The sequence below is a fragment of the Dermochelys coriacea genome, chromosome 23, assembly GCF_009764565.3.
Source record: "Dermochelys coriacea isolate rDerCor1 chromosome 23, rDerCor1.pri.v4, whole genome shotgun sequence".
NCBI lineage: Eukaryota > Metazoa > Chordata > Testudines > Dermochelyidae > Dermochelys > Dermochelys coriacea.
The window spans coordinates 11,799,705-11,827,432 of NC_050090.1; the positions used below are offsets into that span (position 1 = coordinate 11,799,705).

Genomic DNA, 27,728 nt, shown 5'->3' on the forward strand with positions numbered 1-27,728 from the left:
CCGGGTCAGCGGCGTGCGCAGCGCCGCGTCCCGCCCCGGTCCCGGGCCTCCGCCGCGCCGGCTGGGGCTGCCGGACCGGGCCCAGGTAGGCGGCGGCTGGGCGGGGCAGGGGGCCGGTCCCCCACGGCAGCCAGGCTGGAGGCTCACCGGGGGGGCGCGGCTAGCGCAGGACGCCCGGGTTCTGCTCCCCAGCTCGGCCCCTGGCCCGCGGGGCGACTCGCGGGTCCTTTCCCCGCTCCGTGCCTCAGTTTCCCCCTCTGCGCAAGCGGGCAAAGGAGCCCCGCCGCCCTTTGTAAAGCAAAGCGCTAGGTAAGATGAGAACTCCGCTTTCTTGTTTGTGATCGCAGTCCTGGCTCGGAGACCCCGGCACAGCCCAGGACCCCTGTACATTGTTTATTAGGGTAGCACTAGGCACCTCAGTCATGGCTCAGGACCCCAGTGTGCTAGGCGCTGTAGAGACACAACACAAAGTGAGGGGGCAGGGTTGAGCTGGGGAGGATTTGGGGTTGGGTTGAGTGGGGCAGAGCTGCAGGGATGTGGGGCTGGGGTTAGAGGAGCGGGGCTGAGCTGCAGGGATGTGGGGCTGGAGTTAGGGGCAGGCTGAGCTGGAGGATGTGGGGCTGGACTGAGGGGTGCAGGGCTGATTTGGAGGATGTGGGGCTGGACTGAGGGGCATAGGGCTGAGCTGGGAGATATAGGGCTGGCAACTGGGTTGCCCCAAGCTCAGACCCTTCTCATTCCAGGGCGCTCGGACATTAGAGGCGGGTCCAATGTATTTTGCTGAGATCCAGTGGGCTCTGCTGGACCCTGCTCCGAGGCCCGTCTACAGGGACATGGTTCCAGAGAACTACGGGACGCTCCTCTCTCGGGGTAAGGATCCCCCTGGAAAGTTGGGGCTGGGCAGGCTTTGATGTGCCCGGATTGGCTCTAACTCTGGGTTCTCCCCTTAGATTTGGGGTGTCAGTTCCCCTATCCCCTGAAAGCAAGTGAGAGGGAAGGAGACAATCGCCTTCACACCTGTGATGAGAAAGAAGGGTCAGAAATGCCGCGGCTAGAGCTGAGCTAATAACTGATGTTTTTGGTTACGGGGCAGATCTGGAAAACGGGGGGGGGTGGGAAACCCTTATGGGGTCTTGCAACAAAAATTTTGGGTCAAACATAACATTGTGTTTGATGCAAACCAAAACGTTTCCTTTTGATTTCAGGCATTTTTTTTAACTGTTTTTAAAATTACTCTTTAATAAAAGCAAAGGAAATTTGGAAATGAAAAGTCATTTTGATCCAAACATTTGGATTTGTTCCCCCCCCTTTCTTTTTTTGAGCGACTGAAACAAACTTGACTCTAATTCACACGGCATTCAGGCAACCTGGGCCTGTGTTTTTCGCCGGAAAAAGGCTTTGTCCCAAAGAATTTTGCTGTGGCATTGCTTGCAATATCTGTCTGTTGTATTGCGCTTTCCCTCAGGAGAGCTGTATCCTTATCCCCATGCTATAGATAGGGACACTGAGGTACAGAGAGATGAAGTGATTTACCAAGGTCACCCCTCAGGCCGGTGGCAGAGCTGGGACTAAAATCCAAGTCTCCTGAACCCCAGTCCAGTGCTTTAGCCACTAGCCCATACTGCTTCCCACCCCGTCTCTTCTCCCCCACCCAGCCCTACACACTTGTCCGCTGTCCAATCTCTTCAGCTTTGCGAGAACTAAATTACAGCATTGTTACCCTCATACTCAGAGACTTCGCAGCACACTGTGGTGCCAGGCCCTGTACGTATGCATACTGAGAGACGCTCTCTGCCTCCAAGAGCTCACAGCCTACGTAGCCAAGTCTCATCTCTCCGGCTGGGTGAGCTCAGTCAAATCATGACGCTTCTGCCACAGTCTTTCAGTTTTCCTGAAAAATTAAATTAAATTAAATTCCCCCCAAAGTCAGAGCATTTGATGAAATGTTTCCAGTTTTTCAGTGTGAAATGACTGTTGGTTTCAAAATTTCCTTTATTTTTATGTACAATAACCTACTCCCCTCTCCTTCTCTCGAGAAAATGGCTAAAAAGGGTCAAAATAAAAACAACACGTTCTGATTTTCTCAAAACGAAGCGTTCCATTCCACCCAAATCAATATATAGATGTGTATATATGTGACTTTTTCAATCCCTGAAAACGGTGAAAAATTTTATTTTCGGTTGGACCTGAAATTGATATTTTAAAAAATTTTTCTGACTTGCCAGTGAATCGAAAAAGCCATTATTTGCCCAGCTCTATTCGTGAGTTCTCCCAATTGTACCTCGTACAGGAGGGGATTACAACTATTATTATTATTGTTATTTACTGGGTGTATTATGGTAACCTGTCATGGCTCAGGACCCCATTGTGCTAGGCGCCATAAATTAGGTATATTATGGTAGTGCCTAGGAGCTCTGGTCATGGCCCAGGACCCCGTTGTGCTAGGTGCTGTACAAACCCAGAACAGAAAGACGGTTCCTGCCAAAGGGACATACAATCAGGAGTGGCGGATGCATCACTCGTGGCTTTCCACCCATCCCACCCCACATTGGGCGGTAGCTCCCTCTTCTCCATCACTGCCTGTCCGCGTGCGAGATGGAAGAACAACTGAGGAAGGGTCATTAAGGCAGCTGGGTTTATTTTAATGAGTTCATTTCCACGCCCCTCAGTCGTTCTCCTTTCCTCCCCAGCTCTGGCAGCAAATTGGGTGGGATGGGGGGAAGCCAGTGCTACCCTTCCAAGCTCCACGTGTAAAATGAACTCTGCCAACACTTCTCAGAACACCTCACAGAGCGACAGGCTCAGACTCTCAGCAGACTCAGGCAGCATTGGTTATGCCCTCAATTTGCATTTTCCTGGTTTTCTTCACAACCATAGCAGCTAGAGACTTTTTTTTTTTAAATGAAATTTAAGATTCTGGAAACAAGGAAGCAGAAGGGAAAGGTGCTGATGAGATAACAGCCTGGAAAATCATGTTCGGATTCTCTCTCTATCCTCGCAGATAGCGTCATGATTAACCCAGCCCTCCAGCAGGGAGGCCCCGAGACAGCACAGCCCCACGGGACGTTACCGGGGATGAGATCCGAAGGGAATGTTTACCAGGCCCCAGGCCACGCAGCCACCTGCCAGAGCCAGGCCAGGCCAGTGGGAAAGCCATGGAGCAAAACAGCTGCCGACATTGAGGGCCTGAAGAAACTCAAAGAGGGCAGTGCTGCCGTGCAGCGGGTCCAGGGTCTGCATCTCCCCCAGCCCGGGGGGAGCCAGACTGTGTGCACCCAATGCGGGGGCAGTTTCGGCCAAAGTGTGCGCCCTGCCCAGCTGCCACCCCAGCCACCCCAGCCGCGGGTCCCAGCAGCAGAGAGATTCTACCAGTGCCCTGACTGCGGGAAGAGCTTCTCAGTCAGCTCGCACCTGACCATCCACCGGCGGATCCACACGGGGGAGAAGCCCTACCAGTGCGGTGAGTGCGGGAAGAGCTTCAGCCAAAGCTCCACCCTGGTGCTACACCGGCGCACCCACACCGGGGAGAAGCCCTACAAGTGCACCGAGTGTGGGCGGAGCTTCGCCGTCAGCTCCCACCTGGCCAAGCACCAGCGCACCCACACAGGGGAGAAGCCTTACCAGTGCCACCACTGCGGGAAGCGGTTCAGCCAGAGCTCCACCCTCAACCTCCACCAGCGGACCCACACAGGGGAGCGGCCGTACCGCTGCACCGAGTGTGGCCGGGGCTTCTCGGTCAGCTCCCACCTGACCATTCACCGACGGATCCACACAGGGGAAAAGCCCTACCGGTGCGGCGAGTGCGGCAAGAGCTTCCGGCAGCGATCAGGCCTCATCACCCACCAGAGAAGCCATGCAGCGCAGAGACCCTACAAATAAAGGAGGGTGCAGGCCGCTTTAAGAGGAGGCGGGACCAGTATCAGCTATGCCAGCCTGGTTGTCTGTCACATTCTCTGGGAGCTCTGATGAGGCCATGGCCACTGCCTTTTTAAGGGGCCACTCACCCAGTGACAGACCCAGTCGCATGCGGCGTAGAGACCCTACAAATAAAGGGCGTGCTGGCCCTTTTAAGAGGAGGCAGGGCCTCTCTCAGCTGCGCTGGTCTGCTTGTCCATCACATGTTCTGGGGGCTCCAGTGAAGCCATGCCCACCCTGTCACAGACCCAGTGTTGCCAAATATCACACGGTGGGCTCTCTTCAGAGCAGTCTGGCCTTGAGGGGAGGGCACTGGACTGGACTGGCACTCAGGAGACCTGGGTTCTATTCCTAGCTCTGCCCTGCTGCAAGTCACTTCCCCTTTCTGTGCCTCTTTTTCCCCATCTGCAAAGTGGAGGTAATGATACTAAAGTGCTTTGAGATCTGCTGATGAAAAGCACTAGGTATCATTCTTAATGAATTGATTTTCCTCTGGAAAATTGGGGTTTTGATCCAATAAAATATGTCTGGTTCCTCCAGAAAGTTTCACTTTTTTTGTCAGAAAAACATCAGCCAAAAACTGACATTTTTTTTATTTTGAAATGCTGCCGCACTGCCTCGTGGGAATTGTAGTGCAATTGCTTCGTGCTCTCATTCTCCACTCTAGGCTGAGCTTGGTTGGACTGCATCTCCCATGATTCACCGTGATCTCCCCTGAAAAAACAACGAGGAGTTCAGTGGCACCTTAAAGACTAACAGATTTATTTGGGCATAAGCTTTTGTGGGTAAAAAATCCACTTCTCCCTGATCTCCCCTGTTCCTGAGCCACTTCAGTGAATCATAGGAATTGCACTTTGGTTGCCTCATGCTATAGGCCAGGTTAACCATCAAGACTACATCTCCCATGATGCAATATGGGCATGTGAATGCCATGAGACATCATGATGGGTCATCTACAGGGTGACCCGAATGCATCATGGGAGATGTAATCGAACCAAGGAGGCTGGTGTATAGAGAAGAATGGGAGCATGAGGCTCCTGAACTGCAATTCCCATGAGGCACTGCAGTTGTTTAGAAAGAGGGGAGACTGTTATGCATCATGGGAGATTTAGTCTGATGGAGGAGAACAGGAGCATGAGGTCCCTGAACTACAACTGCTATGAGCACCATCGTGGCATTTCAGAATTGAAATGTTTTTTGATTTGGCCAAAAATATGTCAAGTTTTTGGGAAAACGTGTCAGTTTTCAGGCAAGAGAGGGTTTTTTTGTTTTGTTTTTTTGCCAAAAGCTTGAAATTTCCTGTGGAAAATTTCAACAAAAACTCCTCCCATTTTTCTCTAAATTTTCTGTGGCAAAAAAACCTCATTTTCCTCACCAGCTCTGCATATAGATGTCCTGCCTGAGGCTGAGCAGAAACACCACCTCTCCTTTCTACCAGTGTTCTTTCAAGTCGTGAAATGCTAAAATTACAATTTAGGGTTGTATTTTGCCAATTTCTGACCAGATCAATGGCCTGTTGAAGCAGGAAATGCTAAGTATGGCTTTCTGGATAACCTTAACTCTGCCCCTTTGTGTGTAAGAATCACAAGAGTCTCTAACTACATTGCCACTATTATCTGTGAACCACATCATGTTCCTCTGTGCTCTTTCAACCTAGCGTCTTTGTATGGTATTTTCTAGTTCTTTTCTTACAAAACAAAACAAAAAAAAACACAAAAAGAAAAACAATAGACAAATATAGCCTTTCATGTGGAACTGTTTTCATAACCATATTTTAATGGACAGTCTGCCTTGTGGATGATTTCCTCCCATCAACGATCATGTCATAGCCCTGCAACAGTGAAAGTGGCTCCCTGTTTGACAAAGGGTCATTAGGCCGGGATTTGATTGCATCTTTTTTCACTTCTTTTCATGCAGTTTGGCAGATGAAACAACAGAGGGAAAAGTTTTGTGTTGGAGAGGCTTGAAGATATTAAGATTGGAGCTGGGCAAAATTATTCTGCTGGATTATTGGTGACAAATATAGATTCGCTGGCACCAAAACATTTGGTGACTTTATGCTGGTTTCCAAAAATGTCCAAAAAATATAGATTTTGTTTTGACACTTGCAAAGTGAAACATTTTGATATTTTTTTTTAATTCAAAGTGACTTTTTGTCTCATAAATTCCTTCTGTTTTAGTTTTATAAATTGCTTAGCATTGAAATAAAATGTTTAATTTTGGGTCAAATGAAATGTTGATCCGAAATGACTTTTGCTTTGACTTTGCAATCCACATTTCAAAACATTTCCTTTTAGGGTCACCCTGCAATTCATTATGTTTATTTTATTTTATGTTTTTCAGAACTGTCAGCGAATCGAAAAAAATCCATTCTGTGCCCAATTCTAATTCGGATGTTTTTAAGAACCTTGGCTTTGCAACATTAAGTTCTTTTATCATATTCCAGAGTGTGCTGTGTTGAGTGTCTCTGGCCCGCTTGTGCCATAGGGAGCCTATGATAAAGATGCTTTCAAACCATTATTATGCACAGAAGAAATAACTGCAGAAACATTAAAACACTTTACATTCAAAAGCAAAACGGCTCTTTGCCATTATTTCTATTCCTGTAGGCTTGCTGGAGTCGGCTTTTGGGTCTGTGTTTGTACAGCGCCTTGTGCAGTGAAGTTCATGCCTGGGCCTCCTAGTGCTACTGTACGACACCTAATAAATAACGTACAGCCCCTAGCATAATGGGGTTCTGGCATATGGCTGGTACAACCACAGGAAAAAAGTGACACTTGGGAGGATAAGACAAGAGACACCCCCTGGAGACAGACAGATGTGGAAGAACAAGGAGACAACATTGGGTAGCGTGACAGGCAGTGGTCATAACACACCAGCCACCCAACCATTGTCAAGTTTTCTGTGGGTAGCACAGCAAAGAAGAGCTGTAAGCAGGGGGTTCCCCAAGGGAAACAATCGTGATCCTTTCAATCTCTCAGCGTACGAGTTTTCCCAGGTCTTTGATCAATCTGTCACACTGACTACAAGGCATAAGGAAAAAGCACATGCATAAATGTTACGTTTTTCGCAAGTGCCTAGGTGATTTAGGAGCCTCAGACTTAGGGTCCGAAGTCACTCAGGCTTGTTCTACACTTCAAAGTTTTACCAGCATATCTGTGTCAGTTCAGAGTGTGAAAAAATCACACCCGTGACATTGCCATGCTAGGAAAAGCCCTAGTATAGACGCAGTAATACTGGCAAGCAAGTTATTTCGCTTATTTCATCCAGGAAACCAGTGTAAATTGACTTGTCAGAATTCCGTTATCTAATCAGAATTCTTTTATCTGTCTTTCTATCTATCATTTCAACAAATAATATCAATGCTTATTTTTAAGCGTTTTCTTTATTTTGTAACAATTTAAATTCTCACAGTTGAGCAAAATGATGGGTTTTAAGGTTTTGTTGTTGTATCGATTTTCATTGCTCACAGCTGCAGGAAATTATAGGAGGAGGGAGTCCAGCAATAATGATTTAATGACCGTAGATGTTGATTTCAAAAAGTTGCAGCTTTAGAACTGTCAAAAGGCAAATTGTCAACTCTACCAGTCAAAATGTCTAAAGCAAATAACCTTAAACCAAAATCTACAAAGTTTTTCAGCAACATTCTTCTTACTTGGCCTTGCTGTAAATTTGATTGTTGTGGATGGAAATATTTTGTTGTGTGCAAGGTGAAATCGACATTCACTGAAAAGAATTGAATCCTTCCAACTTTAAATATAAAGTAAGATGGCAAAAGCACTCTTTAGCTGCTATATGCTGCATCTCCACTAGCTGGTGTATAGCTATGCTGGCAAATCCTTTCTAGTGCATAGATTGCCACCTATTTCTCTGCTGTTATGGCAGCCCTTATCCTAGGGTATGTGTCTATTTTGCAACTAGGGTGTGCAATTGCAGCTGGTGTAGGTATACCCAAGCGGGCTTTGATCTTGCTGGCTCCGGTACCAGGACTAGCAATGCTGTGGCAGCACAGACTGCTGTGAGGGCTAGCCATCTAAGTAATTACCTGGGGTCCTAGGTAGGTCAAGCGGTTGTTGCCACAGCTAGCTAGATCAAAGCTAGCTCAGGTGTGTCTACATCTGTTACAACTGTACCTCCGCCAGTGTGGACGCACCCTCTGCGTCTGTGTGCTGCAGGGTCGGGGAGAGAGCATCTGAAAGGGCTGGATCTGCTGCTGGTTATTCCCAGTGTGCATTGCGAGCTGATCCCGCCTCTCTGTGTTAAGGCACAGAACCCCTGCTCTAGTGAATGCCGTTGTTTGGTCTAACAAATTTATTAGAGCATAAGCTTTCGTGAGCTACAGCTCACTTCATCGGATGCATTTGGTGGAAAAAACAGCATCCGATGAAGTGAGCTGTAGCTCACGAAAGCTTATGCTCTAATAAATTTGTTAGTCTCTAAGGTGCCACAAGTACTCCTTTTCTTTTTGCGAATACAGACTAACACGGCTACTACTCTGAAACCTGTTGTTTGGTCTGTGATTCCTTGCAGCAGTTGGCTGGCTTCATGCACCCTCTCTATCACCTGCTCATTCTCTGGGTACGTCTACACAGCGATAAAAAACCTGCTGCTGGACCAGGGCAGCTGAAAAATTGCTGTGTAGACATTCAAGCTTGGGCTCCAGCTGGATTGTCTATACGCAGGGTGACCAGACAGCAAGTGTGAAAAATTGGGACGGAGTGGTGGGTAATAGGAGCCTATATAAGAAAAAGACTCAAAAATCTGGACTCTCTCTCTAAAATCGGGACATCTGGTCACCCTATCTTTATGGCAATTTTTAGCCCCATAGCCTGAGTCCTGTGAGCGCAGTCAGCTGACCCAGGCCAACCCAGGACAGCAGAGCAGCTCACAGCAGGAGTTTGCCTGGGACTGGTAAGTATCCGAGTGTGTGTGTTTGCTTGCTGAGGAAGTATCCGAGCGTGTGTTTGCTGGGAGGGAGCCTGAGTGAGTGTCTGATTGGCTGCTAGCCTGCAGGGGGCGGGCATTAGGGTGTCTGTGTGTTTGCGTCAGGGAAGCCTGGCTGTTTAAAAATAGCCGGAGCCTCGCGAACCAGCTGAGCAGCGGGGACAGCAGAGCAGCTCACAGCAGGAGTTTGCCTGGGAGTTCGCCTGGAGTGAGCCCAGTGAGGCTTACATCTTGCCAACGTCTCTGAGGAAGCTCCGTAGTAGGTAGGTGATATGGAAGGGGGGAATTCAGCTGTTGTGACCTGCACTGGATGTGCCATGTTTGTCTTTCTTCCACAGGACAGAAGCGACTTTGTCTGTACAAAGTGCAAGCTGGTCTCCATATTGGAAGAGAAGATTGAAGGTCTGGAGCAACAGGTAACGACCCTGCGTTGTATACGAGAGACTGAGGATTTTCTGGACCAAACTCAGGATAGCCTTCTAGGGGCACAAAGCTCTAAAGATATAGAGCAGGTTGCACAGAGGAGCCAAGAGGCCAGTGAAGAAGCTTGGCAACATGTGACCTCCAGAAGAGGTAAGCGGAATGTCCGGGTTCCAGTAACACAGACACAGGTAACTAACCGCTTCATGTTCTCTCCACAGGTACCAATGCGGAGAGTGGACCAGATGATAGGTCTGGGGGGAGAAAGCAGAAGGAGACTCCGCTGGTTGGGAGGCATGAGATGCGATGTCCTGAGGTTGGAGGTTCCACGACCACCACTCCCAAGAGGAGAAGGCGGGTGGTGGTGGTCGGGGACTCTCTCCTCCGGGGGACTGAGTCATCTATCTGCCGCCCTGACCGGGAAAACCGAGAAGTCTGCTGCTTGCCAGGGGCTAAGATTCGTGACGTGACGGAGAGACTGCCGAGACTCATCAAGCCCTCGGATCGCTACCCCTTCCTGCTTCTCCACGTGGGCACCAATGATACTGCCAAGAATGACCTTGAGCGGATCACTGCGGACTATGTGGCTCTGGGAAGAAGGATAAAGGAGTTGGAGGCGCAAGTGGTGTTCTCGTCCATCCTCCCCGTGGAAGGAAAAGGCCTGGGTAGGGACCGTCGAATCGTGGAGGTCAACGAATGGCTACGCAGGTGGTGTCGGAGAGAAGGCTTTGGATTCTTTGACCATGGGATGGTGTTCCATGAAGGAGGAGTGCTGGGCAGAGACGGGCTCCATCTTACGAAGAGAGGGAAGAACATCTTTGCCAGCAGGCTGGCTAACCTAGTGAGGAGGGCTTTAAACTAGGTTCACCGGGGGAAGGAGACCAAAGCCCTGAGGTAAGTGGGAAAGCGGGATACCGGGAGGAAGCACAGGCAGGAAGGTCTGTGAGGGGAGGGCTCCTGCCTCATACTGGGAATGAGGGGCGATCAACAGGTTATCTCAAGTGCTTATATACAAATGCACAAAGCCTTGGAAACAAGCAGGGAGAACTGGAGGTCCTGGTGATGTCAAGGAATTATGACGTGATTGGAATAACGGAGACTTGGTGGGATAACTCACATGACTGGAGTACAGTCATGGATGGTTATAAACTGTTCAGGAAGGACAGGCAGGGCAGAAAAGGTGGGGGAGTAGCACTGTATGTAAGGGAGCAGTATGACTGCTCAGAGCTCCGGTACGAAACTGTGGAAAAACCTGAGTGTCTCTGGATTAAGTTTAGAAGTGTGTGCAACAAGAGTGATGTCATGGTGGGAGTCTGCTATAGACCACCGGACCAGGGGGATGAGGTGGATGAGGCTTTCTTCCGGCAACTCACGGAAGCTACTAGATCGCATGCCCTGATTCTCATGGGTGACTTTAATTTTCCTGATATCTGCTGGGAGAGCAATACAGCGGTGCATAGACAATCCAGGAAGTTTTTGGAAAGCGTAGGGGACAATTTCCTGGTGCAAGTGCTAGGGGAGCCAACTAGGGGGAGCGCTTTTCTTGACCTGCTGCTCACAAACCGGGTAGAATTAGTGGGGGAAGCAAAAGTGGATGGGAATCTGGGAGGCAGTGACCATGAGTTGGTTGAGTTCAGGATCCTGACGCAGGGAAGAAAGGTAAGCAGCAGGATACGGACCCTGGACTTCAGGAAAGCAGACTTTGACTCCCTCAGGGAACAGATGGCCAGGATCCCCTGGGGGACTAACATGAAAGGGAAGGGAGTCCAGGAGAGCTGGCTGTATTTCAAGGAATCCCTGTTGAGGTTACAGGGACAAACCATCCCGATGAGTCGAAAGAATAGTAAATATGGCAGGCGACCAGCTTGGCTTAATGGTGAAATCCTAGCGGATCTTAAACATAAAAAAGAAGCTTACAAGAAGTGGAAGCTTGGACATATGACCAGGGAAGAGTATAAAAATATTGCTCGGGCATGTAGGAAAGATATCAGGAGGGCCAAATCGCACCTGGAGCTGCAGCTAGCAAGAGATGTCAAGAGTAACAAGAAGGGTTTCTTCAGGTATGTTGGCAACAAGAAGAAAGCCAAGGAAAGTGTGGGCCCCTTACTGAATGAGAGAGGCAAGCTAGTGACAGAGGATGTGGAAAAAGCTAATGTACTCAATGCTTTTTTTGCCTCTGTTTTCACTAACAAGGTCAGCTCCCAGACTGCTGTGCTGGGCAACACAAAATGGGGAAGAGATGGCCAGCCCTCTGTAGAGATAGAGGTGGTTAGGGACTATTTAGAAAAGCTGGACGTGCACAAGTCCATGGGGCCGGACGAATTGCATCCGAGAGTGCTGAAGGAATTGGCGGCTGTGATTGCAGAGCCCTTGGCCATTATCTTTGAAAACTCGTGGCGAACGGGGGAAGTCCCGGATGACTGGAAAAAGGCTAATGTAGTGCCCATCTTTAAAAAAGGGAAGAAGGAGGATCCTGGGAACTACAGGCCGGTCAGCCTAACCTCAGTCCCTGGAAAAATCATGGAGCAGGTCCTCAAAGAATCAATCCTGAAGCACTTAGAGGAGAGGAAAGTGATCAGGAACAGTCAGCATGGATTCACCAAGGGAAGGTCATGCCTGACTAATCTAATCGCCTTTTATGATGAGATTACTGGTTCTGTGGATGAAGGGAAGCAGTGGATGTATTGTTTCTTGACTTTAGCAAAGCTTTTGACACGGTCTCCCACAGCATTCTTGTCAGCAAGTTAAGGAAGTATGGGCTGGATGAATGCACTATAAGGTGGGTAGAAAGCTGGCTAGATTGTCGGGCTCAACGGGTAGTGATCAATGGCTCCATGTCTAGTTGGCAGCCGGTGTCAAGTGGAGTGCCCCAGGGGTTGGTCCTGGGGCCCGTTTTGTTCAATATCTTCATAAATGATCTGGAGGATGGTGTGGATTGCACTCTCAGCAAATTTGCGGATGATACTAAACTGGGAGGAGTGGTAGATACGCTGGAGGGGAGGGATAGGATACAGAAGGACCTAGACAAATTGGAGGATTGGGCCAAAAGAAATCTAATGAGGTTCAATAAGGATAAATGCAGGGTCCTGCACTTAGGATGGAAGAATCCAATGCACCGCTACAGACTAGGGACCGAATGGCTCGGCAGCAGTTCTGCGGAAAAGGACCTAGGGGTGACAGTGGACGAGAAGCTGGATATGAGTCAGCAGTGTGCCCTTGTTGCCAAGAAGGCCAATGGCATTTTGGGTTGTATAAGTAGGGGCATAGCGAGCAGATCGAGGGACGTGATCGTTCCCCTCTATTCGACACTGGTGAGGCCTCATCTGGAGTACTGTGTCCAGTTTTGGGCCCCACACTACAGGAAGGATGTGGATAAATTGGAAAGAGTACAACGAAGGGCAACAAAAATGATTAGGGGTCTAGAGCACATGACTTATGAGGAGAGGCTGAGGGAACTGGGATTGTTTAGTCTGCAGAAGAGAAGAATGAGGGGGGATTTGATAGCTGCTTTCAACTACCTGAAAGGGGGTTTCAAAGAGGATGGCTCTAGACTGTTCTCAATGGTAGCAGATGACAGAACGAGGAGTAATGGTCTCAAGTTGCAATGGGGGAGGTTTAGATTGGATATTAGGAAAAACTTTTTCACTAAGAGGGTGGTGAAACACTGGAATGCGTTACCTAGGGAGGTGGTAGAATCTCCTTCCTTAGAGGTTTTTAAGGTCAGGCTTGACAAAGCCCTAGCTGGGATGATTTAACTGGGACTTGGTCCTGCTTTGAGCAGGGGGTTGGACTAGATGACCTTCTGGGGTCCCTTCCAACCCTGATATTCTATGATTCTATGATTCTATGATTCTATAAGCCCCTGTGCTGTGGGCCTTTTATCCCTGTGTAAACACCCATATCCCTGCTATGTGTGCAGGTGCTGTGGTTCTGCAAATACCAAAGGATCATTTGACCCGTCCTTAAAATGGACAAGGTTGGTCTGTCAGGCAGCCACATTTCTGGCAGTGAGATGGAAAAATGGCATGAAAAAGAGGAGATCATGGGCCGGAACAGAGGGATTGGTGGAAATTTGACCCCAAATCCACAATTCCCTTTGACGAGTGCTGGTGTCCCAGTCCCACAATATATGGCAGGTGCACCACAGTGTATTGCAAAATGCTCCCCAAACCAGTGCACCAGACGGCAGCGCTGGGGATTCGGGGATGTCTCCTAGACTTGATTGGAGGACAGAGTTTCTGACCTGTCAAAAATTTTGACTTTTTTGGGGGGGGGAGGGGGGAGTCCTCTCAAAGTTTGGATGAAGCGGAATCCCCCAAAATAATTCACGTTGGGTCGATAAAAATGCTTCGTTTTCACCCTTTTTACATTTTTCAAATGAAAAAAAGAAATTTCGAAAGAAAGTCATTTTGAAATGAGAAATTATAACCAAAAAAACCCCAACCCCTCCCAAATTGGGACAAGTGCCAAAATGTTGAACTTTTTCACAAAGCCAAATTCTGACAAATGATTTGTTTTGCGTCAGTTTCATTTTATTTATTTTTTTTTTAAAAAAAAAATATAACCCTAATGTAACTTTCAAAACAAAACATTCATTTTAAGATAAACTATCAAAACGTGTCCTTCCTAATAGAGCCAATATGTGTTCAGTTGAGCAGTTTGGAAAAATTCTCGAGATTTTGACTTTTTCGTGCGGATCCCTCAAAGGCTCACGGGCTGGGAAGGCTTCTTTCCATCCAGACTGACCTCTGACCTTTGGAGCAGTATTGCACCCCTTAAAGAGAAAGCCCTGAGCAGTACCGCCTGGCTTCGTAATCAGTTCTGTGCGTAAAACACACTTTACACCACAAAAAATTGCTCCATTGTTGTGACCACTCACTTGTGGACACTGGTTTATGGACCCCTCGTGGATAATGGTCTGCAAAATGATGGTTCTTCCAGGGGCTGGCCCCTGAAGCTAGTTGCACGGATGTGTCTCCCCAGATGGCAGTGAGGTCTAAGGTCTCCGCTACCAGCGGCCGCTGGACGCGCTTGGATTTTCGTTTTTCATCGATCCCAAGCTCTGAAGGGCCCACTGGATCTCCGGGGTGCCACGGGCCAGAGAACCGCCCCGTCGACCCGGCTAGAGCAGATCTTTCAGGACGAAGAGCCCGTCTTGATTGCCACACGGTCGGGGACGGGGAATCCACCAGGCCCCTGGGCAAATTGTTCCCAGGCTTCGGGAGGCTCGGGGTTAAAGGTTTACACCCGCTGTCCGGTCCCGGCACCTGTCCCGGGCACGGGCCGGCCACGGAGGGGTCTTGGGACCTTGCCGGCTGGCGGGAAACGCTCCTTACTGAAGGTTAGTCTCCCGAGCTCTGCAGCAGACGCTTGTCGCATCACATCAGGCCGACACCGAACTCCCGGGGGGCGTTTCATCGCCGCCGGGGGGCGCAGGCCGAGGCCGGGAGGCTCCAGGCCGATCCCGGAGGGTTGGCAAGCCCAGCACCGCGGCGAGGGGCGGGTTAAAACCAGCGAGCCGGCAGCTGTGGGGCAGAGCGGGCCGTGGGGCGGGGCTGGGGGGGCAGAAGATGCGACTGAGACCGGAGCTTCCTGGTGCTGCAGCCGGGCCGGGACGGCTCCCATCCGGCGGCCTGGGGCCCGGGGCGGCGGCGCGGAGCAGCGCCCGGGGGGGTGAGAGGGGAGCCCGGCGTGGCGGGAGGGGGGTGGGCAGGAGTCTCCCCCCCCCACAGACACCGCCCCGGGGAGTCTGTGTGGGGATCCCCCCGACCCCCCCATTGCCCCCCCCGGGAGTCTGTGCGGGGATCCCCCCACTGCCCCATCCACCCCCCGGGAGTCTGTGCGGGGATCCCCCCGACCCCCCCACTGCCCCCACCCACCCCCCCGGGAGTCTGTGCGGGGATCCCCCCATTCCCCCCACTGCCCCATCCACCCCCCGGGAGTCTGTGCCGGGATCCCCCCGACCCCCCCACTGCCCCCCCCGGGAGTCTGTGCCGGGATCCCCCCATTCCCCCCTCTGCCCCCATCCACCCTCCCAGGGAGTCTGTGTGGGGATCCCCCCCGACCCCCCCACTGCCCCATCCACCCCCCGGGAGTCTGTGCCGGGATCCCCCCGACCCCCCCACTGCCCCCCCCGGGAGTCTGTGCCGGGATCCCCCCATTCCCCCCACTGCCCCCATCCACCCCCCCGGGAGTCTGTGCGGGGATCCCCCCGACCCCCCCCACTGCCCCCCCCGGGAGTCTGTGCCGGGATCCCCCCATTCCCCCCACTGCCCCCCCCGGGAGTCTGTGCCGGGATCCCCCCATTCCCCCCTCTGCCCCCATCCACCCTCCCAGGGAGTCTGTGTGGGGATCCCCTTAACCCCCCCACTGCCCCCCTCAACCCCCTGCCTCATCCGCCCCCCCTGGGGAGTCTGTGAGGGGATCCACCCCCCCTGGGGAGTCTGTGTGGGGATCCCCCCACTGCCCCCCACCCCCCCCCGGGACTCTGTGCAGGGATCCCCCTAACCCCCCCACTACCACTGCATCCCCCCTGGGGAATCTGTGCAGGGATCCCCCTAACCCCCCCCACTACCACATCCACCCCCCCCGGGGAGTCTGTGCAGGGATCCCCCCATTCCCCCCACTGCCCCCACCCACCCCCCCGGGAGTCCGTGCGGGGATCCCCCATTCCCCCCACTGCCCCCCCCCACCCCCCTGGGAGTCCGTGCGGGGATCCCCCATTCCCCCCACCCCCCCGGGAGTCCGTGCCGGGATCCCCCCGACCCCCCCCACTGCCCCCACCCACCCCCCCGGGAGTCCGTGCGGGGATCCCCCATTCCCCCCACTGCCCCCACCCACCCCCCCGGGAGTCCGTGCCGGGATCCCCCCATTCCCCCCACTGCCCCCACCCACCCCCCCGGGAGTCTGTGCGGGGATCCCCCCCGACCCCCCCACTGCCCCCACCCACCCCCCCGGGAGTCTGTGCCGGGATCCCCCCATTCCCCCCACTGCCCCCACCCACCCCCCGGGAGTCTGTGCGGGGATCCCCCCGACCCCCCCACTGCCCCACTGCCCCCCCCGGGAGTCTGTGCTGGGATCCCCCCATTCCCCCCACTGCCCCCCCCCCGGGAGTCTGTGCCGGGATCCCCCCATTCCCCCCACTGCCCCCACTGCCCCCCCCGGGAGTCTGTGCCGGGATTCCCCCATTCCCCCCACTGCCCCCCCCGGGAGTCTGTGCCGGGATCCCCCCATTCCCCCCACTGCCCCATCCACCCCCCCGGGAGTCTGTGCGGGGATCCCCCATTCCCCCCACTGCCCCCCCCGGGAGTCTGTGCCGGGATCCCCCCATTCCCCCCTCTGCCCCCATCCACCCTCCCAGGGAGTCTGTGTGGGGATCCCCTTAACCCCCCCCACTGCCCCCCTCAACCCCCTGCCTCATCTGCCCCCCCTGGGGAGTCTGTGAGGGGATCCACCCCCCCTGGGGAGTCTGTGTGGGGATCCCCCCGACCCCCCACTGCCCCCCCGGGAGTCTGTGCGGGGATCCCCCCCGACCCCCCCACTGCCCCCCCCCACCCCCCCGGGAGTCTGTGCGGGGATCCCGCCATTCCCCCCACTGCCCCATCCACCCCCCCGGGAGTCTGTGCGGGGATCCCCCCCGACCCCCCCACTGCCCCCACCCACCCCCCCGGGAGTCTGTGCGGGGATCCCCCCATTCCCCCCACTGCCCCATCCACCCCCCGGGAGTCTGTGCCGGGATCCCCCCGACCCCCCCACTGCCCCCCCCGGGAGTCTGTGCCGGGATCCCCCCATTCCCCCCTCTGCCCCCATCCACCCTCCCAGGGAGTCTGTGTGGGGATCCCCCCGACCCCCCCACTGCCCCCACCCACCCCCCCGGGAGTCTGTGCGGGGATCCCCCCGACCCCCCCACTGCCCCCACCCACCCCCCCGGGAGTCCGTGCGGGGATCCCCCATTCCCCCCACTGCCCCCACCCACCCCCCCGGGAGTCTGTGCCGGGATCCCCCCATTCCCCCCACTGCCCCCCCACCTCCCCGGGAGTCTGTGCGGGGATCCCCCCATTCCCCCCACTGCCCCATCCACCCCCCGGGAGTCTGTGCGGGGATCCCCCCGACCCCCCCACTGCCCCCGCCGGGAGTCTGTGCTGGGATCCCCCCATTCCCCCCACTGCCCCCCCCCCGGGAGTCTGTGCCGGGATCCCCCCATTCCCTCCACTGCCCCATCCACCCCCCGGGAGTCTGTGCCGGGATCCCCCCATTCCACCCACCCCCCCGGGAGTCTGTGCCGGGATCCCCCCATTCCCCCCACTGCCCCATCCACCCCCCGGGAGTCTGTGCCGGGATCCCCCCATTCCCCCCACTGCCCCATCCACCCCCCGGGAGTCTGTGCCGGGATCCCCCCATTCCCCCCACTGCCCCATCCACCCCCCGGGAGTCTGTGCCGGGATCCCCCCATTCCCCCCACCCCCCCGGGAGTCTGTGCTGGGATCCCCCCATTCCCCCCTCTGCCCCCATCCACCCTCCCAGGGAGTCTGTGTGGGGATCCCCTTAACCCCCCCACTGCCCCCCTCAACCCCCTGCCTCATCCGCCCCCCCTGGGGAGTCTGTGAGGGGATCCACCCCCCCTGGGGAGTCTGTGTGGGGATCCCCCCACTGCCCCCCACCCCACCCAGGGACTCTGTGCAGGGATCCCCCTAACCCCCCCACTACCACTGCATCCTCCCTGGGGAATCTGTGCAGGGATCCCCCTAACCCCCCCCCACTACCACATCCACCCCCCCCGGGGAGTCTGTGCAGGGATCCCCCCATTCCCCCCACTGCCCCCACCCACCCCCCCGGGAGTCCGTGCTGGGATCCCCCATTCCCCCCACTGCCCCCCCCACCCCCCTGGGAGTCCGTGCGGGGATCCCCCATTCCCCCCACTGCCCCCCCACCCCCCCGGGAGTCCGTGCCGGGATCCCCCCGACCCCCCCACTGCCCCCACCCACCCCCCCGGGAGTCCGTGCGGGGATCCCCCATTCCCCCCACTGCCCCCACCCACCCCCCCGGGAGTCCGTGCCGGGATCCCCCCATTCCCCCCACTGCCCCCCCCCCCCCCCCCCGGGAGTCTGTGCGGGGATCCCCCCCGACCCCCCCCCACTGCCCCCACCCACCCCCCCGGGAGTCTGTGCCGGGATCCCCCCATTCCCCCCACTGCCCCCACCCACCCCCCCGGGAGTCTGTGCGGGGATCCCCCCGACCCCCCCACTGCCCCACTGCCCCCCCCGGGAGTCTGTGCTGGGATCCCCCCATTCCCCCCACTGCCCCCCCCCCCGGGAGTCTGTGCCGGGATCCCCCCATTCCCCCCACTGCCCCCACCCACCCCCCCGGGAGTCTGTGCCGGGATTCCCCCATTCCCCCCACTGCCCCCCCCCGGGAGTCTGTGCCGGGATCCCCCCATTCCCCCCACTGCCCCATCCACCCCCCCGGGAGTCTGTGCGGGGATCCCCCATTCCCCCCACTGCCCCCCCCGGGAGTCTGTGCCGGGATCCCCCCATTCCCCCCTCTGCCCCCATCCACCCTCCCAGGGAGTCTGTGTGGGGATCCCCTTAACCCCCCCCACTGCCCCCCTCAACCCCCTGCCTCATCTGCCCCCCCTGGGGAGTCTGTGAGGGGATCCACCCCCCCTGGGGAGTCTGTGTGGGGATCCCCCCGACCCCCCACTGCCCCCCCGGGAGTCTGTGCGGGGATCCCCCCCGACCCCCCCACTGCCCCCCCCCACCCCCCCGGGAGTCTGTGCGGGGATCCCGCCATTCCCCCCACTGCCCCATCCACCCCCCCGGGAGTCTGTGCGGGGATCCCCCCCGACCCCCCCACTGCCCCCACCCACCCCCCCGGGAGTCTGTGCTGGGATCCCCCCATTCCCCCCACTGCCCCCCCCGGGAGTCTGTGCCGGGATCCCCCCATTCCCCCCACTGCCCCCACCCACCCCCCCGGGAGTCTGTGCCGGGATCCCCCCATTCCCCCCACTGCCCCCCCACCCCCCCGGGAGTCTGTGCGGGGATCCCCCATTCCCCCCACTGCCCCCCCACCCCCCCGGGAGTCCGTGCCGGGATCCCCCCATTCCCCCCACTGCCCCATCCACCCCCCCGGGAGTCTGTGCTGGGATCCCCCCATTCCCCCCACTGCCCCCCCCGGGAGTCTGTGCCGGGATCCCCCCATTCCCCCCACTGCCCCCACCCACCCCCCCGGGAGTCTGTGCGGGGATCCCCCCCGACCCCCCCACTGCCCCCACCCACCCCCCCGGGAGTCTGTGCCGGGATCCCCCCATTCCCCCCACTGCCCCCACCCACCCCCCCGGGAGTCTGTGCCGGGATCCCCCCATTCCCCCCACTGCCCCCCCCCCCCCCCCGGGAGTCTGTGCGGGGATCCCCCATTCCCCCCACTGCCCCCCCCGGGAGTCTGTGCCGGGATCCCCCCATTCCCCCCTCTGCCCCCATCCACCCTCCCAGGGAGTCTGTGTGGGGATCCCCTTAACCCCCCCCACTGCCCCCCTCAACCCCCCGCCTCATCCGCCCCCCCTGGGGAGTCTGTGAGGGGATCCACCCCCCCTGGGGAGTCTGTGTGGGGATCCCCCCACTGCCCCCCACCCCACCCAGGGACTCTGTGCAGGGATCCCCCTAACCCCCCCACTACCACTGCATCCCCCCTGGGGAATCTGTGCAGGGATCCCCCTAACCCCCCCCACTACCACATCCACCCCCCCCCGGGGAGTCTGTGCAGGGATCCCCCCATTCCCCCCCACTGCCCTATCCACCCCCCCGGGGAGTCTGAGTGGGCATCCCCCCATTCCCCCCCTCACAGCCCCAGCCACCCAGGGAGTCTATGCGGGGGTCCCCCTATCTCCCTCCCCACTGACCCAGATAGCCCTGGGGAGTCTGTGTGGGGATCCCCCCATTCCCTTCCCGCAACTGACCTAGCCAGACCTGTGGAGTCTGTGCAGAGCTTTCCCTGCCACTTACCAGTCATCCCTCCTCTCCACCTGAGCCTTGATTTCCCTCTCATGAAAGTTAATAAGCAGCCCAAAAGTAAAGCAGCTCAAGCCTGCCGTACTACCCAAGCTCTCCCACTCCCCACCCACCCCGCTCTGCCAGGGCCCCAGTGCTGGGCTTGGCGCTAACGCTGCAGATGCAGAGGGCAGCTTGCCTAGTTGCTAGAGCAGGATTCCTGGGTTCCATTCCTGGCTCTGCCATGTGGCTGTGGGCAAGCGTCTGCACCCCACTGTGCCTCAGTTTCCCTCTCTGTAGAAGGGGGCTAGCAGCCCCGCCTACGCACACAGGCTGAGTGAGCACTGTGGCTGGGGAGCACTCGGTGATAATATTGTGGGTCTGGGGGCATGTGACCTCACTGTGGTGCTGTGCATGTTATGGGCATAATAGGGTCTGGTTGGGGAGGGGGAACTGTACAGGATCATGGGCGGGCCCTGATGAAACTGGGGAAGGCCACATTTCCCTGAGGTATTAGGAGTTGGGTGTCTCTGACATTCTCATCTCATCTCCAGCTGGGCCTCATGGTGGTCCCTTCTGGCCCTGGAATCCCCCTCTTTATTCCTTTCTTTCGGGGAAAAGCAATATTGCCTGTTTGGGGGCCTCCCTATACCCTCCCCCCACTGACCCAGCCAGAACTGGGGTGTCTGTGTGGGGATCCCCCCCACCCCATCACTTCCCCTCAACCTGCTCAGACCACCCCCAACTCTGCCTTAAGACAGTGACTTTAATCCAACCTCATGCTTCAGGGCTTCAGCCAGGCGCCTGCAGGGGTCAGGAAGGATTCTTCCCCTCCTCCCCCCAACCCAGTTAGCCCACTCCCAATACAAAGAGGAGGTGAGTCAAGATCACGCACCTGGCTTCGTTGCATTCCTTTGACCTGTTTCCTTCCCCCATGAACAGGATTCCCAGCCCCCTGCCCCCAGGACGTGCTGTTCCAGATGAGGCGAGGGGAAGGGCCCTACGCCTTGCATCTTCCGGACTCCAAGGAAAGGGTGGTCCTGAGGGGCACCCGTGCAGGTGAGGAATGCGGGAAATCAGTTTGGGCTTTAGAAGGAAGAGTTGCATCCTGAATCGGTCCTAAAAAGCCATAAGTTTTGAAAGTGGCTAAACAAAATCCCAGACACGGCCTAACGTTGGGTCAGCTGAATTGCTTTCTTTTGATTGTCAAGTATTTGCAGTGACACCCGGCAGCCTTTTCACACCAGAACAGGGCTTACTCGTCATCTGAAACCCACCACAGGGAAATCCTTAGGTTAGCACAGAGCCATAAAGGTCAAGACCAGGGGTTCCGAAACTTTTTTTTTTTTTTTCTGGAACTCCCTTTGAAAATATTTCAGGCTTTGACACCCCCCCCCCCCCAAAAAGACTATCTACCCCATCCATACCAGGCCACCCTTACTTCTGCGTGGTTGCTGCCTTCAGAGCTGGGCACCTGGCCAGCCGCCACTGCTGCCTTCAGAGCTGTGAAGATACTGTGACCCCCCCTTACAATAGGCTTTTGAGTCAGGACCCCCAGTTTGAGACATCCTGGTAAAGACATTGTCCGCCCTGGTCACCCCACGCCAGCGCAATCCCAAGCGAGGGCAATTGAGCCTCCCCCAAAAGCCAACGTTTCTCACCTCTCAGTCCATTGTCCTCCGGCAAGGCCAGGTGGAATTCAGCTACCTTGCACGCCCACTGGGTAACAATGCAAAGTCGAAACGGAGGCGGGCATAGGCGTCACGCAGATATCACAGAACGTTCCCACTCCGTCACATTGGTCCCTTGAACAATTGGCCCTTTTCGCAACACGTCAAAAGACGGGCTGTACCATTGTCCTCCTTTTGCACAGACAGGGAAGTGACATGCACAAGGTCACCCAGTGCAGACCTGGAGAGAGAGCCCAGCTGTCCTGTGTCCTGTGCTTTATTCACTAGGCCACACTGCTGTAAAGAGTACCCAGTGTGATATTTGGTGCTGTTGGGTCTCAGGGTGAGCGGCTCCTTTAAGGGGAAATGGACTGAGCCCTGATTTACATCCCAGAGCTCTGTGACTGACAGCCAGGTCTGCAGAGAGATAAAAGGCCCAAGTGGGATTAACTCCGCCTCCTTTTAAAGAGGCCTTGCGGCAGGGCACATGGGTTCTACTCCACTCCAGACCAAAATGAGAGTGGCATGATTCTCCGCAGGAGCATCTCATACCTCACCACCTTCCGCTCCAAGTGCAAAGCCTCCCTTCTCGAACTGTGTAGCAACACGTTTGGGTCGGTGGGTATCCAGACCAAACCAGGCCACTACACACTTCTCCTCCTGGGGAGAGAACAAAGACCATGTGACAGTTGTTAGCTACCTTGCTGGCTGCATGACTGAAAGAGACTCCAATATTCTGGGGTAGGCACGGTGTGCAGACTCGAATATAATAGAACGATAGTTACAAAATGAATGACAACTGGAATGTCCATCCAGTTGGAAATGTGACATTTCAACGTTTGTTTTAGTCCTGAATGGGGTGAAAAGTTGAAATGTTGCATATTTTTTTTCCTGTGGAACAAAAAGTTTTAATTAGGAACTGGTGAGATGTTTTGTTTCAGCGTTTTTGGTTTTTTTTCCTTGATGTGGAACATTTTGCTATCCCTGAATGGAAATGCTTCATTGGGGAGCAGTGAGGTGACCCCAAAATGCTTTGTTTTCAGTTGGCTTTGAAGGGGTTTTCTCGGTAAACGTTGATTTCACTGTGCACACACACAAACCCACAAAACAACGTTTCCATTGCTAAAAATTGAAATTTATAGATATGCAAAGTAAGAAAAATGCTGCTCATCAGCGTTTGAGCGAAGGATATTTCCTTTGCTCATTTTGACCTGACGTTGGCCATTTGTGTTTTAATGATTATCAAGCTTTAACTTTTTGAATCTCTAAATCTACTGTCATAAAATGATTATTGTCTGATCCTCCCCCATTATCTGATCCAATTTCCCACAACTGTGAAAATTTAAATTGATAAAAATCAAAAAAATTACTTAAACCCCATAATTTTACGCAACTGTGAAAATTTAAATCGATAAAAACCAGAAAAAATGCTGAAAAATAAACAGTGATATAATCCATTAAAATTATACATATTAAAAATTGAATTCTGCCAAGCCTAGTTTTGAGTTAGTTCAGTATTCAACTTTCATCATGGTGCATCATGGGAATTGTAGTTCATGTACCTCATGCCTCCCTTCTCGCCTATGGGCTGAGGTGCTTGGCCGAACTGCATCTCCCATGATGCACTACATGCCTCAATGAGAGGGTAGACTACCTTGCATCATGGGAGATGTAGTCCAACCAGGGAGCCCAGCCCATATGAGAGAATGGGGACCTGGAACACAACTCCCATGAGGCAATGCACCACAATATGGAAATAAAAATAATACCTAGTTCTTTTTCATCAGTAGCTCTCTAAGTGCCTCACAGTCCTTAATGTGTTTATCCTGTGAGGGAGAGAAGAGCTATAAGCCCTGTTGTACAGATGCATTTGACATGAAATGCTGATTAAAGCTGAACTGTTTGCAACTAAATGTTTCAGACCAGTTGAGCAATCCAAAATACTTCGATTTGGGTCAAACTGACCTGGAACAAAATCTTCTGTTTCTGTTTCCCAATGGAAAATTGAAAAGATTTGGCAAAATTAAAATTTCCACCTGGAAAATTCTGAATGTGATTTGGGGTGGACTCATGGGTCTGCAGGATCCGTGATACCCCCTGGCTTTTGAACAGCCCCTGGGAAGAACCCCATTTGTGTGGTGGACCCCAAGGGGTCCCACTCTTCCTTCACGTGGGCCACACGGCATCAATGCCTCTTGAGACTGATCTTTTGAGCTCCAGCATTCCTGCTTCACACTCAGCTCTGCCCCGTGAGTCCAACCAAGCTAGGCTCCTGGTCAGAGACTTGTACGCCCTTCAGGGACCCATGTACTTCAGCGAGTATTTGCAGTGACATCTGGAAGCATTTGCAAAGCAGAGCAGGGTTTATTAGTCACCTAGAACCCAGCATCGGGAAGTCGTAAGATAGAGAACTAAAGGTTAAGATGTAGTTCTTTCTGGGTAAGCCAGTGGTCTACGCAGCCAAGCTTCTGTGGAATCCCTTTCTTGATCTCTGTCTCTCTGTTAGTCTCAGAGCGGCTGTCTCTTTCCCAAAAGCCACGCTTTATTCCAGCCACCTGATGCCTTTCATAGACCATAAGGTCAGAAGGGACCATCATCATCATCTAGTCTGACCTCCTTCACATTGCAGGCCACAGAACCTCACCCACCCACTCCTGTAACAGACCCCTAATCTCTGGCTGAGTTACGGAAGTCCTCAAATCATGAAGACTTCAAGTTACAGAGACTCCACCGTTAACACTAGTTTAAGTCTGCAAGTGACCCATGCCGCAGAGAAAGACAAAAACATCCCATGGTCTCTGCCAATCTGACCTGGGGAAAAATTCCTTCCCAACCCCAAATATGGTGATCAGTTAGACCCTGAGCATGTGGGCAACACCCACCAGCCAGGTACCTGGGAAAAAATTTGCTGTAGTAATTCAGAGCCCTCCCCATGCAGTGTCCCACCACAGGCCGGTGGGGGTATTTGCTGCGAGCAGTCACAAATTGGCTACATGCCATCGTAGGCAATGTCACCATATTATCCCCTCCCTAAACTTACCAAGCTCAGTCTGGAAGCCTGTTAGGATTTTTGGCCCCCACTCCTCTGGAACATCACTCCTCCGATGGTTAGAAAGCTTCATCTAATTTCTAGCCTAAACTTGTTGATAGCCGGTTTACATCCATTTGTTCTTGTGTCCAGTTTGGTGCTTAACTTAAGTAACTCCTTTCCCTCCCTGGTGTTTATCCCTCTGATGTGGAGTAGAGCTCTGTTTATCCAACCCTCCCTTAACTGGCTCGCTGCGTTTACCGAACAGCCAGGACTCCAGGGCCAGAAGTAGGTGATCTCTCCGGTGGCCACTAGATGGTGCTGCAGTATCACATTTTGTCATTCTCCGATTTATCCGTTTTTGATGATCTGATCTGGCCCCGATCCCAGTTAGAGCGGATAACCGGGGTTCTCCTGTGCTGATAAAGAGCGATCATATCTCTCCTCAGCCTTCTTTCGCTGGGGCTACACAAGCCAAGCTCTTTGAGTCTCCTCTCCTTATCCAGCTCCTGCAGACCAATGCTGAATTCCCCAGTTCAGCTTGCCAGAGATTCCCGAGGATAAGCATCAGTTGCTCTATCCCTGGAGTTCCCATGGTCTTCGTGGAGCCTCCACTGATATGGGTTAATTTCAGCCTTTCTCCGGCTCTGCCCCAGGAGCGGGTCTTTAACCCGCAAAGCACCAGGCATCGGAATCGTTGGAATGTTACAGAAAATTCCCCCTTCCTCACAGGAGGAGAGTGCGTTGTCCTTTGAAATATCGTCCCCATGAGAAATTCCCAACCGGCTGCAATGAGCAGCCCCTTGCGTCTGCCTTGGCCCAGGGTGTGACTCACCCCTCTCTTATCTCCACAGGAGGCGGGAGTGAGCCTGAGGTGGGAGATCCCTGGCAGGAGGCAGCACAGCCACACAGGATGTCCACGAGAGGCTCCGCTGGGAACGATCCCCAGGGCCCGGACCCAGACCTAGCCTGGGGGGCCGAGGCCGGGGGGCAGCAGGAGGACTCTGAAGTGGAGTGTCTGGGCCCAGCCTGGAGGGATGAGGCTGAGGCCGGGGGCCAGGAGGGAAACTCCCCAGTGGAGCGGCTTGGCCAGGCCTGGAGGAGCGAGCCAGAGGACCAGCCAGGCCAGGCCCCTCCCTATGCTGGTGCCTCGGCCCCCCGCCCGTCGCTGGGGAAGCCCTACAAGTGCATGGAGTGTGGCAAGGGTTTCAGCCAGAGCTCCCACCTGATGCGCCACCTGGGCACCCACACAGGGGAGAAGCCCTACAAGTGCGGGGCCTGCGCCAAGAGCTTCACCCAGAACTCCAACCTGCTGCAGCACCAGCGCATGCACACAGGCGAGAAGCCCTATCACTGCCCACAGTGCGGCAAACGCTTCTCCTGGAGCTCCAACCTCATCCAGCACCAGCGCCTCCATACCGGCCAGAAGCCCTTCCAGTGCGCCCAGTGCGGCAAGCGCTTCTGCGAGAGCTCCCGCCTGCTGGAGCACCAGCGCATCCACACCGGCGAGAAGCCCTACCGCTGCCCGCAGTGCGCCAAGAGCTTCAGCCGCAGCTCCCACCTCATCCGCCACCAGCGCATCCACACCGGCGAGCGCCCCTACAAGTGCACCCAGTGCGGGAAAAGCTTCAGCCAGAGCTCGGCGCTCATCCTACACCACAGGACCCACGCAGCCAACCCGCTATGAGCAGCCTGCCAGGGGAGGGGCGGGGGGGAGGGTTTTGCACACTGCTCATGCCTTATTAGAGACCCATGCTTGGAGTAAGGACATGCCGGGCACGTGGGCAAAGGGTTCCCGTTGGAGTGCAGTGCTTGTTCTGCCTTGGACACAGGTGAGCTCAGGGCTTATTATACCTGGGAGAATCTACAGGGGACACGTGGACAAAGGTCTTCTGTGGGAGGTCAGTGCTTATTAGATCTTGGAGGATCCATATGGGATGGTGACCACGGAGACGGGGGAGCTCAGCGCTTGTGACGCCTCGGAGGGTCCACGTGGGATGGTGACCGAGGACACGGGGGAGCTCAGCGCTTATAACACCTTGGAGAGTCCCTGGGGGACAGGGGAGGGGAAAGAGATTCTCTGTCCACCTGGGGGAAAGATTCCTTTTGAATTCACAACATATTGCACGTGTCCCAGCAAAAAGAAACCTGGAGCAAGGAGTTTAATCATAGTGGACATGTCCTCTGTGGATCTGTGTTGCGCTCGTTGGTACCTTAGCTGCCTACAGAGTGGAAACCACGGGAGAAAAGTGTATGTGGGGGGAGAAGGAGGTGTGGTTACACCTGGCAGAGACTCCGCTCGGGGAGAAATCACTAAACTGGAGGAAAAATCAAGAAATTCGACTTCTTCACCTGACGCTCACCAGTGCGTCCAGTTCTGGTGCTCACCATTCAAGAAGGACGTTGGTGAATTGGAGAGGGTTCAGAGAAGAGCCACGAGATGATGAAAGGATACGTTTTAGTCACGGAGGTCATAGATGCCGTTATGTTTTAACGGACGTCTGTAACTTCTTCGGCTTCAACCCCCGCACTGCAGCAGTGGTGGGGGCTGGAGCTGCCTCCTGCCACGCTGCCAAGGTGGTCAGCGGCTGGGGTGGTTAGTGGCTGTGGCCGGAGCAGTCAGCAGATGGGCCTGGAGCTGTCCCCCATCTGTCCCCGCACAGCAGCTGTGGCCGTCCTCCCTTGCCACTGGCTGGGGCCAGGGCTGTCCCTTCCTTCCCCCCCACCCCAGCAGCTCGGGCTGGAGCTGTCCCTTGCCCATTGTCCCAA

General features: G+C 55.0%; 2 protein-coding genes across 2 annotated transcripts in view; one reads left to right on the forward strand and one right to left on the reverse strand.

Annotated features, from left to right (window-relative positions):
• Window positions 1-27,277, forward strand: LOC119846953 (zinc finger protein 501-like). Its single transcript, XM_043501259.1, has 5 exons — window positions 1-309; window positions 744-870; window positions 3,002-3,858; window positions 10,615-10,623; window positions 26,137-27,277. Exons 2-5 carry the CDS (start codon window positions 771-773, stop codon window positions 26,644-26,646), a joined length of 1,476 nt encoding a protein of 491 aa, XP_043357194.1. The 5' UTR covers window positions 1-309; window positions 744-770; the 3' UTR covers window positions 26,647-27,277.
• The window catches only part of LOC119846933, a 323,834-nt gene that overhangs the window by 129,188 nt on the left and 166,918 nt on the right, over window positions 1-27,728 (reverse strand). The window lies entirely within an intron of this gene.

Excerpts from the sequence above, each read along its gene's own strand:
- LOC119846953 (XM_043501259.1), top strand. The coding sequence starts at position 771 with ATGTATTTTGCTGAGATCCAGTGGGCTCTGCTGGACCCTGCTCCGAGG. Across the intron at positions 871-3,001 it reads CGGGACGCTCCTCTCTCGGG|ATAGCGTCATGATTAACCCA; the intron begins GTAAGGATCCCC and ends CTATCCTCGCAG.